General features: G+C 37.3%; 4 protein-coding genes across 4 annotated transcripts; 2 read left to right on the top strand and 2 right to left on the bottom strand.

Annotated features, from left to right (window-relative positions):
• The first annotated feature begins 111 nt into the window (after positions 1-111).
• LOC120768977 (conserved oligomeric Golgi complex subunit 5) lies at positions 112-2,793 on the top strand. The gene is made up of 4 exons (XM_040095778.1): positions 112-203; positions 270-840; positions 910-1,980; positions 2,056-2,793. Coding segments are annotated over exons 1-4 (2,217 nt in total). The 5' UTR covers positions 112-201; the 3' UTR covers positions 2,629-2,793.
• Positions 2,794-4,617: 1,824 nt separating this feature from the next.
• Positions 4,618-8,375, bottom strand: LOC120768626 (serine/threonine-protein kinase TBK1). The gene is made up of 9 exons (XM_040095392.1): positions 8,188-8,375; positions 7,094-8,120; positions 6,874-7,025; positions 6,684-6,811; positions 6,535-6,610; positions 5,936-6,060; positions 5,699-5,876; positions 5,346-5,630; positions 4,618-5,270 (listed from the first exon to the last, which is right to left on the bottom strand). The coding sequence occupies exons 1-9, from the start codon at positions 8,269-8,271 to the stop codon at positions 5,139-5,141; spliced, it is 2,187 nt and encodes a 728-aa protein (XP_039951326.1). The 5' UTR covers positions 8,272-8,375; the 3' UTR covers positions 4,618-5,138.
• Positions 8,376-8,886: 511 nt separating this feature from the next.
• Positions 8,887-9,939, top strand: LOC120768240 (ragulator complex protein LAMTOR3 homolog). The gene is made up of 3 exons (XM_040094829.1): positions 8,887-9,062; positions 9,127-9,319; positions 9,384-9,939. Exons 1-3 carry the CDS (start codon positions 9,019-9,021, stop codon positions 9,519-9,521), a joined length of 375 nt encoding a protein of 124 aa, XP_039950763.1. The 5' UTR covers positions 8,887-9,018; the 3' UTR covers positions 9,522-9,939.
• A 55-nt stretch (positions 9,940-9,994) lies between these two features.
• On the bottom strand, positions 9,995-11,908 carry LOC120768239 (glucosidase 2 subunit beta). The gene is made up of 2 exons (XM_040094828.1): positions 10,731-11,908; positions 9,995-10,671 (listed from the first exon to the last, which is right to left on the bottom strand). Exons 1-2 carry the CDS (start codon positions 11,755-11,757, stop codon positions 10,055-10,057), a joined length of 1,644 nt encoding a protein of 547 aa, XP_039950762.1. The 5' UTR covers positions 11,758-11,908; the 3' UTR covers positions 9,995-10,054.
• Between the last annotated feature and the right edge of the window lie 2,721 nt (positions 11,909-14,629).

The raw sequence follows: 14,629 nt of genomic DNA, 5'->3' as shown, positions 1-14,629 counted from the left end.
AATTATATGTTATTTCCCATATTAATTAATGTAACCATTGGCAATCCTATATTGAAAAGAATTATTAAATAAAAATTCAAATCATCTGGTAATGTTATTTACATTTTATCCCGTATTTCATTCTGTTTTGATTTGCAAACCAAATTTGCGGAATATCTGTGATATTTGTATACTTCATACTTGTATCAAATCAAAGCTCAAATGTAACTATTAGCCATAACGCTGTTGCGTATAATATTATAGTTATTTTAATTATCTATCATTCATAGGTCTAATTTGGAATTAGATGACGAATCTATCACGAATATAGATGCCAACACGACAATTCAGGAGCAAATTCAGGAACTTACAAGACGTTTGCAAAATGTCAATGACGATCTACATCACCAAGTACGCGAAAAACATGATGCTTTACTTCAGCAGGCAACACATGCTGGGCGGTTCGATGTTGCCCTCAATACTTTAGCTAACGATGTGGAACAAATTCGAGGAACTGGACAAAAGTTGAAATCTCAAATTGATACCCAATACCAACAGGTCGATAACCAAACGCGTATTTTGGGACGATTGCATGAGTTGTCGCACCTTCTGCGGTCGGCCGGCACATTACTTACACTGACAGCAAAACTACGTTCTACGAAGGATGTGCTCAAACAAGCAGAGCTTCATTATGAACTTGGACAATTGGTTGATGACGAAGATTTGAAAAAAATTGATTTCGTTCAAAATGCTCGAGCCGAAGTTATAAGCTCTCGACAAAAGTTAAGAAACCTGACACAAATGCAACTTGTAACAGGTCTGCAGGAAAGGAATGAAGCTTTAGTAATTAATGCTCTAAAGGTAATAACTTAAAATTATTATACACTCACAGTGCATAAAGTGTATAATCAATTTTCCACATTTTCTTAGATAGTTAAAAACTTCAATTTACTGCAAAAGTCGTTAGATAACTTGGTAGCAACGTACATCTCCGACTTAGAACAATCACTTAGAGAATGTTTTGCTGGGACGGATATTACCGTTTTGACCAAAAGTGGTAACACCGTTTCCCCCAAACCTAGTGGCACAGTTCGTGGTCCTGGAAAAACACCTATGCTGACCACGACTCAAAATTTCAGAGCCAAATTTTGGAAATCACTACACTGGCTATTATATGAAGAGCTTTATGAAAGTTGTGAACAAGTAAATTTGTTAAAACGCGCTTTGGATCAAATAAGACAATTTGGCTTCGATTCAACAGAAATATATGATGTCCATAACCATTTTTGGTTTGCAGTGCAAGAGCTACTACGCAAAACGTTTACTGAGAGTCCAGCTCATGTAACGCAAACATTGCAAGAAGGCTTAGCAAAATTGTTGACCTCAGCCCGTGGCTTCGAGCAGCGTTTGAATGGTGAATTTCTGTTCGATAATGACATGTTCTCTTCATTGGAAGTGGGCTATATAAGCAAGTGTGCCGCAAATATGAAAGCTTGTCTCGCTGGTGTCGACTTACCATCAAATGAAACAGTTGATGCATTTATACGAGTTGCTTCTACAGAATTAAGTGCTGCTCTAATAGACGCGCGCTTAACAAATTCCGTTGGAGCGGTTTTTATAGCTTGTGGCAAAGATTTATGCACTAAATTGGAGTCACAAATCAAATTGGGTCCCGATTCCAAACAAGTAGTTGACATTCCAAATTTCCAGCAAACACAGAATGTGATATTGGCGAATATTTTGTATTACTATAAAGACTCCGTGCGTCGCATGTTAGCCGACTTGAACGTGCAATTTTCGAAATCAAAATCCTCGGCACAGCAAGAAATATTGAAATCTTTGGAACAAACAAATATATTAATTGGCACCATATTACAGCAGATTATGGATTCAATTTTGTCAACTATTAGTATTATACTGCTTAGCATGCATCGTGAACCAGGACTTAGTTCCGAAAAAATATCTACTGTCGGCCCTTCAATGTACATGAAGGAGTTGCAGGTACGTAACATTCTGTAATTGCTAGTAATGAAAAATATTTATGTTTTATTTATTGCGTAATATGTTGCATTACAGGAATTTATTAGCCGCGTCTGGCAGAATCATATTGGCCCCTTCGAAGATAAAGAGATGGTGGCGAAGTGTGGTTATGAATTGTCTAAACGTTGCATAGAGTTATTTGTGCACAATATGAGCATTTTGCGTCCAATCAGCGATGCCGGGCGCCACCGTCTAAATAATGACTGCAACCATATGGAACAAGCACTTAAGCCGATTTGCTCCAATTTGCCAGATTTGGGAAATTCTGCTCGCTTACTACGTGCAATGTCGTTCTTAATTGTACAACCTCCACAAGAATTGGTGAAGCAAAGTGTTGGTAATGATTCACTGGTGCCCAGCTATATTGTGTTGTTTCTATTGTTCGGTCATGCCAGTGCCGAACTTCAGAGTCCGCATACCACCGCGAATTGGTCGAATGAACGTTTGATGGAATGGTTAGATGGGCATACATCGGACCGTGAAAAGTTAGAATTAATATCAGGTGCATTGCAACGTTACCGTGATCAAGTTCGAAGGAAAAAGAGTGAACAGTATGATGATGTGTATCCACTAATGGTTGAATTTTTTGAAAAGGCTTTAAAATCATAATATAATTGAGTGGTAAGGCTGCTCAATTTCGTAATATTATTTAATTCGTTTAATTGTAATTGTTACATTAATTTAATTATATGCTGTATGAAAAACATAACCAAAAATAAGAAGAAACTTTGTTTGCATTGAAGCTTATGCCTTTCGCAGGAGCATTTATAAAAATATCTTTATTTCGATTTTGATCAGCCAGTTTGTATGGCAGCTATATGTTATAGCAGTACGATATCGGTAATTCAGATAAAAGAGCAGCATCTTGTGGAGAAAAGGACATGTGCATTGAATCAGAAAGAATAGGTGAACCAAAATCGGAAAAATATGACCATATCAGACGAAGTTCGTGTGTTAAGGGTGCAGTAATATGTTTGTGTGCGCGTAGCTGCATTCCGCAAGTTTATATTAGCATTGCCGATATATAATGCTGAAGTGTGCCGGGTGGAAAAGTGTGATAAACTACCATTATACGATCCTCATGACCAACCAATGCCGGTCTTGGCATGGATAGTATGTATTCCACGTTGAGTGCCAATTAAGGCAAACCAAAGCAAAAACTGGATACCAGATGCCGCTAGCGCAATTCATATTAATTTATTGGAATTTTGCACAGACCACGCTAACACGATCGTGCTCAAACTAGCCGTGTTGTCGTTGCTATAGTTAGGGATGTGTCAAAACATTCTGTAAGCGTAATTGCAATACCATGGATTCTGCGGAAACATCCCAAAAGAAACTGCTTGGAGAGGGGTTCATTATACTCCTTAACTAGGAGCATACTGTTCTCACTGTGTAGATGTTCGATCGGAGGCGTCCCGTTACATTGCGGAGTGCAGTGCTCTGGCATGTCTAAGGCTTTGCGTTTCACTGCGGCGTAGTTAAGGACCGGCCAGCTGATTGCCTTGTATGTTGCCAACAATATTTCTTTGTCTTTCCGTGAGGAATTTCTCGTCGTCGTGTGAGGAGTGAAGGGACACAAGCTGTCGAAACGTAAAATCTTAAGGTTATTGACAGTCGGAGTCTTAACGCCATCGATTGCAATATTATGGTCGCTGTGAATTTAGTGCAGGAGAGTGAAAGGTTCCGTGAAGCGAGAAGAGATAGAAAGAGATGGAGAGATATCCGTTTACGGCAGATGCGGTTGTAGCACTGTGGTGTTGGTTGGCCTATGTTCAACACTATTACCTCTTTATATATGGCAATGAATGACCTCTTTGCGACTCCAACCAAGGTGTTCCGAAATGCACTCCACCTTCACAACTATAAGTTCACTTTTCCGCCACTCTGCTCCAGATTCTATCAATTCGCCCTTATTGCAAATATCTAGACCAAGAACTCGTCCATGTCCTTGTAAATGAAATGCGCTTTTGCAATTTTCACCCTTTATATTTGTATCATTTGAGCCAATATATTTCTCGAGTACGCGAAGGTAAGTGATTGGCGCAGTAAAACTCATGAATGTGCCATTATTGCCCAGCTTTGGATAATTTTTTTTAATTTTTGACTATATGTCGGTCAGTGGAAAGTTTTCTGTTGGTTATGAGGTAAAAGGCTCAATCCAAATACCAGCTCGGTTAGGTGCAACACATTCAATACTTGGGATCATCTCAAGATTCTCAGGCCTTCAGACTTATAGGTAGTGAACCACAAGTTATATGGCCCTGCGATGTCGAGCTCGAAATACGTAGGATGAATCTCCAGAATTTTGACCACATGCAATAGCTTACGTGATATTACTATTGCTAGTGGTTAACCGTTCCGACGACAGTCAGGTCTAAGTAACCGGAACGGATCCAGATTTTTATCCAACCAAGGACTGTCAACGCGGCACCATTCCTCGAAATTGCTTAATGAATGGATTCTGCCACTACAACAACGATTATTATAGGCTCGGTGGAACCGAAGTCAACGTTTTTTACGCTTTTAATTGTAAGAGATCAGCAAAGTTCAACGTGCTAGCTAGTGAATAACCAATAATAACATAAGACGTTCACATTTGATATCATTATTGTTTTGCTTTGGGTAAAATAGTTTGAATACAAAAATTTATTAATTAAAAGCTATAATAAATTCAACTTTAAGAATATTTCATTATGTTCTTACGTTCATACATACATACTTAACTACCGGAAATTTAGAAAACATACATACGTAATTAAAGGTACTTCTGCAACAAGCATTAATTTGGATTCACAAGTTGCTAATAAAGCGATGTCCTTGGATATTTTAGGACTCAATAAAATGGTTACGCAACTATGTTTTTCAAAGTCTACTGAAAACATATTCTATAACAGATTTACTCAGGACTCAGGAAAAAAGATCAAATATGGAATAAGTGTATATAATATTTTGTCATGTACTGTAAAAAAATAATAGAAATAGTGTTCGCTTAGGAATATGTAAATAGCTTTTGTATGCATATATATATGAAAACTGTCATAGAATATGAAAATTATAAACCCGAGTCCGTGTAGTTATTTTCACAGTCTTATCTTACTTCTTCAATAAAATATTGATTACGTTTTGTTTAGCACAGTTTCAAACTGCTTCACGCTGCTGCAATCAATGCCCAACTCTTTAAGCCGATTAATGAGCATTGCATTTTGATTCATTATTTGTAAAACTTCTTCGTGTTGTTTGTGAATTTTCTGCAAAAAAAAACAATAATTATACATTTACAGAAATATATTTATATATGTATGTATATATAAGAATTTACACACCTTAATTAGACTTTTCTGTACGTTCTTTGATAATTTATTATTATTGTTTGTAGACGCTTTACTATTTTCATCGACTTTCATTTCCGACTTCAAATGATACAACTCATCACGTAAGTCGTTCAATTTACGTTCATAGTCTCGTACGTCTTTTTCCAATATCTGCGTTTTAAGATAGACGGTTTGTGCTAGTTTATACCAATCGGCGAGACATTCGGCCATTTGCGCTACGGCGGGTTTAACGTCATCAATTAGCAAAGCTTTGATGCGATCGCCATTACGAAAAACCTATCAAAGAGAAGGCGATGACAATTAAAATAAGAGTATTACTATTGTTGGCTTATCTTATCGCTTACTTTTATCTTTTCCAAAGCATGGAATTGCTCGTCATTGTAGGTAAGCGTACGTGTTGCGCGATCACGTAGCAAATGTTGCCAGGAATCACGCAGCCGCTCCACCAAGTACTTCGCACGTGGACTGGCCCTGGTGCGACAAGGACACCGCTTGCCGTGCATGGCAGATGACCACTGATCACTAAAAGTGTAAACTTTTTAATTTAGTTTTTTTTTTTAAATATGTATATAAGTACGCACTTCAGAGCGTCTTCAGCGACGAAGTGTTTATACATTTGCATTATAACATCGGCAGCATCATCGAAATTGGGCTTGAGATCATACAGAGTCGAAACTATTGGTTTGAGTTCATTGTCCGATTTTGTCTAAAAAAAAAAAAAAGAAATAAGATGAAATCATAAAACTCACAAATTTATTAATTAGAAATAAAAAACATTTTTACTTGGGCTGCATTATACAACTCATAAATACAAAAGAGTCCACACAAGAATTTGACTTTGATAGGTGAGTTTTATGGCAGCTATATAGTATATTATAGTCGTACTATTGAAAGTTTTTTTCAAGATTACACCGTTGCCTTGGATTATAATCCATGGCAAATTTCGTGGAGCTATTTTGTGAAATAAAAGTTTTCTTTACAAGAACATGTTTTAGATCGTTCACTTTGTTAGATAGCTATATGATATAGTAATTCGACATCGAAAAGAAAAGCCGTGTGCAAATTTCAGATCGATATTAAAAAAAATTGACGCAGCTCTTCATGCTGATCATCTATCAAAAACTTCGTGGGAAACTTATATCAGAACATTGCATACGTATTATTATATATGTATACTTACTAAATTCCCAATGCGTTTAACTGCATCAGCATAATCAAGTGTTGTTGTCAGCAGATTCTCCAAGTGTTTGGTTTTTCTATAAAAAAAAAAAATATATTTTCTTAATTTTAAATGCAAGTTCAGCTACAAAAATATAAAAGGATACATACTTTAATAGTAAAGTTATAGTTGTTATTAACATTGCTATGAACTGTTCTACGGAACGCTTCATTAAAATATCCATGGATGTAAAGGTGTCAATACGTCTCTTGCATTCATGCCCAACGCTACAAGCGGCCTAAACATAAACAAATAAAATAAACACTAAAATACACTCAGATCCAAATAGCAAAAACTTACCTTAGCAAGACTGGCATCATTTTCAACCGACACATTAGTTGGGAATACTGGAAACTTTGGCAATTCTAATTGTTGGGGTAGTTGTACATTATTGTCATCATTACTATATAGAAATATTGGATTTTCTGCTGTAGTTTTAGGAAAAGCTTTAGCTATAAAAAAAAAGAAATTATAATTGAAATAACCGAAAGTTTATTTGAACAGCTGAGTAGGCACTTACATATGGAAGAAGACGTCACCTTTCTTTCCAAATGCTCATTATTGAATAAAAGTATTTGTTTTTCTATTGGTACTTCAGTTTGTAGAAATACGCGTTCACGAAAATTATCAATTTGTTCGTCTGGTTCGAGATAAACCTCCACAGAAGTGGTGCGATTTGTGAAGAAAACATGCAAAACGAACTTACGCAAAATTAATGTTACTTCTTGGAAGAAACGATCAAACGACCAGGTTTTCTCTCGATTTTTTTCTAACAAACCAGCCAAGAGCGGTGTTACCAATGTCTTGAGACCTTCGGACAAATTGCAATATGATGGCAGCGTAGTCGACCATTCGATTGGTCCATTTTCGGATAGTTGTGTACCCGAAATTACGCCTGACGCCTTTTTTGTGGTAATTTGATGCATTGTTTCGCGGTTTTTACGGCCGCCAAAAGGACGGAATGGTAAATTACCAGTTGCTACATGGTAAAGAGTGACACCAATGGACCATAAGTCCACATTTGCAGTAAATGAACGATTTATTTGTTTACGTAGCACAGCACGTTCATACATATCAGGATGTAAATATTCCTCTGTTCCATAAAGTGAAACAAACGCTTGATTATCATCCAATTCCCGTGCGGCACCGAAATCAGTTAGCTTGTATATGGTTTGACCATCTTCCGAAATAAATTTCATTATATTCCCTGGTTTTAAATCGCGATGCACTAAATTATTGTCACGTAAATGTTTCATTCCAGCACATAAATGTTCCAGCACCAATAGAAATTCATTCTCTGGTAGTCCATAAGAATTTTCAGGGTCATCGAGTATATTGAAAAGACTTCCACCGGTACATAATTCCATAACAATTACCTTGCCGCGGCCTTCTTGATCTTCTTCGATTGCTAATAGTTTGACAATATTCTCATGATGTAGTTTTTTTAGTGCTTCGAATTCGCGCATTTGAACATCCGGTGGCCGCAGATGACTGTATGGATTAAATGTTTTCACTGCCACAGATTCGCCAGTATTTTTATTAACTCCCTGTTTGAGAATATTATCGCATTATCTTTAGTGACTCCCCGAGTTAAATATGCAATATTTTTCTTACTTGAAAAACCGACCCAGTTGCTCCTTTTCCAAGTACACTTGTAGTGCACCACACATAATTAAGGGATCCTCGTAGAAAAGCCATTATTCTTGTTTTATTTGTTCTTAATTAATTCTCTAACATTAAAACATCATTTTCCATAAGAAAATCTTAACAAATCTGCTTTGTTGTTAAATGATGCACAGAAAAGAAAAATTATTGTCAATGGTGGTGAAAAATACTTCTGAAATTATCGAGAAAATCGATCACGATAGAAATTTGAAGGAGACATAATTCAAAAGAAATTAATTTTTCGTTTGATTATATCGTTTAATTCAGAACATACAATTTGCAAATTAATGCATTTTTTCTAATTTAATGAGTATAGTACAAATTTTCAACACATTTTATTCATTTTACAACTATGTTTAATAATTTTATTACCAAAACAAAAATTCACAGATTGCTATTGCGTTGATTTTCAGTTTCAAATGTCAAAATTTTACCTTACATTTTGCACAGCGGAAGGAAATATTTGTTTACATCGAAGAAAATTTCTTCCCCCCAACTCAACACAGTGAAAAATGTTACGTTACAATAACTTTTCTTGATTTTACTATATTTCAGTAATTTAATAAGTTGTGGTAACCATGGTAAAAAAGACAAAACTCGTTGTATACATTCTACAGTAGATAGTCGGGAACTCTATTCGGTTATTTTAACAGCTGATTTGCCAATTAGTAAGTGGTCAAAGCATAAATGCGAATTGTGATTTGTTTTGATTAGAAAACTAGCTTTTGCAAGTGAAATATTGTGTCTAGGATTCGCAGGATTCATAGGATTTCGTGAAATATGACGGATGAAGTGAAGAAATATTTCAATGGTCTACTACATAAGTGCGTACTTTTAAATACATTGTGCGCTATCTTTTATAAATTGCTATTTTCTTAATCGCTAAAGGGTCAATGGTCTCTATATAATACAAGTTACAGACAGAGATGGAGTGCCACTGCTACGAGTAAGTCAGGATAAGAATGTTGACTTCGCGCTTATGCCTTCCTTCATACCCACTTTTGCAACAGCCAGTGAACAAGCAGGAAAATTGGGTTTGGGGCGTAACAAAGTAATTATATCGATGTATTCCAATTATCAGGTTGGTCAAAAAAAATTTATAGCATTTGTAGTTGTATTAATAAATATAATAATTTTATTTACAGGTAGTGCAAATGAACAAATTGCCACTGATTCTTACTTTTGTTGGTGGTGAGCACTGTAATACAGGCCACATTTTAGCTCTAGAACACCAGTTAGATGCACACTTAGAAGACATTAAATTGGCCGTAAATGAAGCGTAATCATATTTGAACTTTTTCACTTTTCTAAAAGCATATATGTACATACATTCGATACATTATGATATATATTTTTCAATCTACTCTTGATATATAATACATCGTTTTTCTTGAATGTTTTTTTGTAATCAAATCAAATATATTTAATGTATTTTACTTAAATTAATCATGGAAAGGCATAGTTGTGTAAATAGGCGATCGGAAGTATTTACTTTATTTCAATCAGGAAATTATTACATTTTATATATGTTGATCATTATATCAGTTAATACAAGTGGATAATATTTACTAATTAAACTTACGTATATATTATAAAAAGTGTACAAATAAATTTCCTGCTGGTATGATTTACAATCAAAGGAATGCTGATGATGATCCTAGAATTCAGTATAAATTACATTTATTAAATACATTGAGTTTACACTTAACTTTTTTCCTTTATAATTAAAACGACACTAGACACATGTGGATAAATATCTACTGAAGGTTCATTCAAAATATGAATGTGAGCACTTGTATCTCTTTTTCACCTTATTTTAAAGTTCATCTCGTTGACGAGTGTCGTCTGCAACCACACCATCACAAGCAGCTGGTGTTTCGAACACATAATTGTATTCACAGCGATTAGGTTCTGCTACAGATTTAATGCCATTTTCAAGCCCACATTTGAAGTCTACAATTGTTAAACGTTGCGGTCCATTCCAACAAGCAGTACCATGGGCATACTTTTGTTTCTGGTATTTTTTATCACCATCTCCAATCCACTGCTCATAGCTTCCCAAATTAGTTTCATGCCCACTGCTGCGTTGTTTTTGTGAAGCACGTTCGAAAGGACATAAAGTATAAAGGTATTCTCGATCTTCAAATGTAAAACATTCGCCGTCCAATGCAGCATATTCTTCATTAAGCCCATAATCCTTTGAAGTCTGATCTTCAATGTTTTTGATCTCATTTTCGATTTCGCGTACTTTCTGCTCAGCTTCGGAGTAGGCATTGCGAGCCTCGTTCGCCAGATCTATTAAATGTTTAGTTTCCGGATCATAATCAGGCTCCGGGTGTGTTGCGTCTGCCACACTTCCTACACCAACATCAGCTTCACCTTCTTCATCCTCATAGAGGTCTTCCTCTCCGTAGGCACCTTCATGTTCATGACCTATAAATAAAATTACAATTAAAAATAATTCATATTCAATGATTAATTTGAGAAATTACCTTCTTCGATTGGGAGTTGATCTGATCCTGTAGGCCCCGTCTGACCCTCTTCATCGCCTTCGTCTTCTTCTGGATGTTCAACATCTTCGACAGTTGGTGGTTTGAAAAGACCTTCAGCTAACATCTTAAGCGGTTTAATGCGTGGCCACGACAAATCATAAAATGAATCTAAATCAATGCGATCGCGTTCATCGAGGAAATACTTTGCTTCCTCAACAGTTACAATACCATTGCGGTCACGATCTAGTGTCATGTCTACCATTAACTCAGTTACTTCCACAAAACCGTCCTTGTTCGTATCATATTTAATAAATGCCGCTTCAGACTCATAGCGCATGGTCTGTGAATCTTCTTGTGATTTTGCGGCCTCGGCCGCAGCTGCATCTTTTTCACGCTGTTGCTCCTTATATATTTCTAGAGCTTCTGCTTCAGCGGCTTCTGCATTTCTTTTCAATTGCTCTTTTTCTGCTTTAATTGCTTCCTGCTCATTGCGTCTTTGTTGCAACACTTTATGTTTTGCTTCACGTTCGGTGCGCATTTGTTTACCTTTGCTAATCAGTTCTGCTCGTTTTTCACTACCGCGCTTATGTAAATCTGCTAATGACCGTTTTATCTCTTCCTCTACACGTCCTAACTCTAAACAAGTGTTTGCACATGTATTACCACCATCTTTCCATTCGTCGCTGCCGTCACAGCAGTCACATATTCCATCATTCACACGTGTACTTTGAATGTCTTGTTGGCGGAATCCAACATTTTCACAATTAAAAACAGCATTTGGGCAAGCTGATGTTCCTGGTTCATCGCTACCGTCTTCGCAATCGCAGAAATCATCGTTTATCTGTGTATGACGAATTGTTTTTTTGCTATCTAGACATACCCAACTTTTGTCCGGGCGAGGAGCGTACAATGAGGCCTTGTATAGCGGTACACCTACCGGTCGAGGGACGTCCGCTACGGATAACGTTACTATTATTGCCAATAAAAGCAGCTGCAATTGCAAGCTTTTTAAGCCCAACTGATACATTTTCCTAATTTAACAATTTAACCAAGACAACAAAGTTAGTTGATTGGGCTTACGTGGTATTACACTAATTTTTTGTATTACGACCCAAAGGAGGAGGTAAAATGTATGAAGAGGACAAAGAAATGTCAAATGCCGGCGTTTACTAAAGAGAACGTTTATTTTACGTTCTCTGTTAATTATTTGACATTTACACGAAATTTAGATAAACCATCGACAAATAGGTTTATCGATTATTATAGAAATATCAATGTATTAAGGAATGCAAATCGGGATTTCCTAAATCAACTATATTATTTATGTTTTATTATAGACGACAATTTAAGATATACATATATGGTATACTTACTTACTTACTTACTATACGCATTTGTTATAACGGCAATTGTTCAGAATTTTGTTGGTAAGTACATTTAAAAACACGCATTGGCCCTTCTCCTAAGGGGAATCAATCAAGGGGCAGCGTTACCAAAACCGCTAACCTATCCGAGAAGTTCAAGGTAACCTTTAGCATCAAGGCTGAGTGGAATGATTCCACAATAGACATAAGGTCGCGGTGCATTCCTCTTTTATAAATCAATCAATAATTCTGGAAGCCTGGGGATGTTGGTTTTTATGTTGTTAGGCCCAGGAAACGTGTTGTTTCGACTGGGTCGGACCATAGGGAGAAGGGTGTCAGATGAGTAGGGCTTTTTGGGCATGCAAAGATGTGGTTAAAGTTATGCGGGGACTATTTGGATCTGGATAAGTTGGGGTCTCTCTAGTTTCTCGTGCTTCTTGTCTACAACGGGTAATGGTTCGACTCCAAGCACGCCATCCACTGAAAAGGCGCCGGTGAAGGTGTGAATGGCGGTCAATGCGGGTCCGAACTTAGTTGCGTCCGAAGTCTGGTCGGCGTACTGTTTCATGTCGTCCACGTAGTCAAGGAAAGACCTCTTGTTGTTCCTATGAAGCGGCTTACTTGAAAGAGTCGACTGCAGGCATGGTTTCTGTAAAAACATTAAAGCAGAAACTGCTTGGAGAGGAGTGCATTATGTTCCTTAACTGCAAGCATGTAGGTGTTCAACACAGAGACATCACGAGGCATTCCGTTATAGTTCGGAGTGTAGTGTTCTGACATGTCTGAAGCGACCAAATTGGTGCGGCGTAGCTTAGGACCGGTCGGCCGATTGCCTCCTATGTTGCCAACAACGTTTCTTTGTCTTTTCTCTATGAGATGCCAGCTATTTACATGAGGATTTTATTGCGGTTCTGTACTTTGGCAGTTATTACAGTCGTATTAGAAGTGAAGGAGCACAGGCTGTCTAGTGCCATACGTAAAGCCTTAGGACAGTCTAAATTTTAACGTTATTGACTGCAATGTTAAGGTCTAATCTGGACTTGTTTGTCCAGTTCGTGAATATGGCTTTGGATTTAGTGGGGAGAGTGTTAGTGGGAAGTGGGAGAAGACACCACTCTGCAGAACCTCCTGTTTAATTCTTCTCAATTTGGAGTGTTTTTCTGTTTACAGTCTGTTAAAGGTAACAAATACTTTTGTTATTTAATAGGTTACCAATGTGCTATGACTTAAAGTTGAGGCCGCTTACTACGAATTTCGGTAGTAAATTTTAATAATTTCGTCTTATTTGATCGTATATCTTTCCATGATGAAATGGCAAACCTTACTAAAAATAAATGTCAAAATAGCGGGACAAATTAGGCGTCGCTTACAGTCCCCATAGGTCAACTTTTGTAGCGTTCCTATTGAAAAATCCGTTACATAGAACTGTGATTGTCAAATAAATACACAAAGACATAATTATTCGAAAATGCAAAGTTTAGCGATCTGAAGATTCCACGACTGAAAATGAAGCTGCATGAACGGGTTTGGCAACAAATGGATTAAAGTCCGATTTACAGTCACGGTTACGTGAGGCCAAGGAAGCAGAAAACTTTAATGTTGACGAATATGTATATCAATAGGAACTAGATGAAGAAACAACCAAATCACAGTTAAAGGAAGAGACTCAGTGTTCAACAGAGGTTATTTTGGCTACGATGAAAGCATTTGACGAGCATGTGTCAGTCGAGTTTGAAGTGCATGGGGAGCGTATGTTAGCGCAGTTTAAAACGTGTATGTCAGCACAGTTGGAAGCGCACGGGGCTCATATATCAATGCAGGGCGAGAGGTCGGAAGAGCAGGAAGCCTTTATACCAACAAATATGCTCGCCCTGTCAGAAGAGCAAGAAGCTTGTAACTACATCATCCGAAGAGTCTTCACAGTTGGAAGAGCATTAAGCGTGTATACGAGTACAAAGGTCTTTACAATCGGAGGAATGGGAACCGTGTGTATTAGTACAAAGATCCCCCTAGTCAGTAGAGCAAAATAAACTTAAGGCTGAAGTGGATAAGCCTTTGCAAGAAGATACAGTTTTGCAAGGTGTAATACATGACTAGCTTGGCTATAACCGCATATGCGTTGCCTACGCCAGTAAGGAAGAAGAATGCATGAAGTGGAGGTGAACAAATGTAGCTCGAGTGGAGTAATAGCTGCAGGAAGCCGAGTCACAAAAGCATATTGGGCAGAGCAGAGCAGTTTAAAGTTTGTGTATGGCTGCTTGCATCGAGTAAGGGCAAAGTACTCGAGCTCCGCGAAGGTTGGAAGTCCCGAAGTTCCAAGCGAGCTGCACAACGGTACCATTGGAGGGCACGTGCGAATAATGACATCCTTAGAGAAATTGAAGCGAAAGTTATATTGAGCTGATTGTCGTCAATCGGCTATGGAGAGGATTGCCAAATTTTCTGTGTGTGTTGTATCTAAAGGGTCTTGGTCGAGGACTCTTGGCCAGATGAAGCAGTATAATTTCGGTACGCCATTTGAGCGAATTGACATAG

This window comes from Bactrocera tryoni, chromosome 2 (assembly GCF_016617805.1).
Source record: "Bactrocera tryoni isolate S06 chromosome 2, CSIRO_BtryS06_freeze2, whole genome shotgun sequence".
Lineage (NCBI taxonomy): Eukaryota > Metazoa > Arthropoda > Insecta > Diptera > Tephritidae > Bactrocera > Bactrocera tryoni.
The sequence above is the reverse complement of the archived record's forward strand: the minus strand, read 5'-3'. Positions and strand labels throughout refer to the sequence as shown.

Bases quoted from the DNA above. Each gene is read 5' to 3' on its own strand.
- LOC120768977 (XM_040095778.1), top strand. The intron at 841-909 runs GTAATAACTTAA...ACATTTTCTTAG, and splicing joins TAGTAATTAATGCTCTAAAG to ATAGTTAAAAACTTCAATTT. The intron at 1,981-2,055 runs GTACGTAACATT...GTTGCATTACAG, and splicing joins TGTACATGAAGGAGTTGCAG to GAATTTATTAGCCGCGTCTG.
- LOC120768626 (XM_040095392.1), bottom strand. From the start codon at position 8,271: ATGGCTTTTCTACGAGGATCCCTTAATTATGTGTGGTGCACTACAAGT. The intron at 6,611-6,683 runs GTATGTATCCTT...TTTTTTTTATAG, and splicing joins ACTATAACTTTACTATTAAA to AAAAACCAAACACTTGGAGA. The intron at 6,061-6,534 runs GTAAGTATACAT...TTTTTTTTTTAG, and splicing joins TTAAACGCATTGGGAATTTA to ACAAAATCGGACAATGAACT.
- LOC120768240 (XM_040094829.1), top strand. From the start codon at position 9,019: ATGACGGATGAAGTGAAGAAATATTTCAATGGTCTACTACATAA. The intron at 9,063-9,126 runs GTGCGTACTTTT...TAATCGCTAAAG, and splicing joins TTCAATGGTCTACTACATAA to GGTCAATGGTCTCTATATAA. The intron at 9,320-9,383 runs GTTGGTCAAAAA...TTTTATTTACAG, and splicing joins CGATGTATTCCAATTATCAG to GTAGTGCAAATGAACAAATT.
- LOC120768239 (XM_040094828.1), bottom strand. From the start codon at position 11,757: ATGTATCAGTTGGGCTTAAAAAGCTTGCAATTGCAGCTGCTTTTATTG. The intron at 10,672-10,730 runs GTAATTTCTCAA...TTTTATTTATAG, and splicing joins TCAACTCCCAATCGAAGAAG to GTCATGAACATGAAGGTGCC.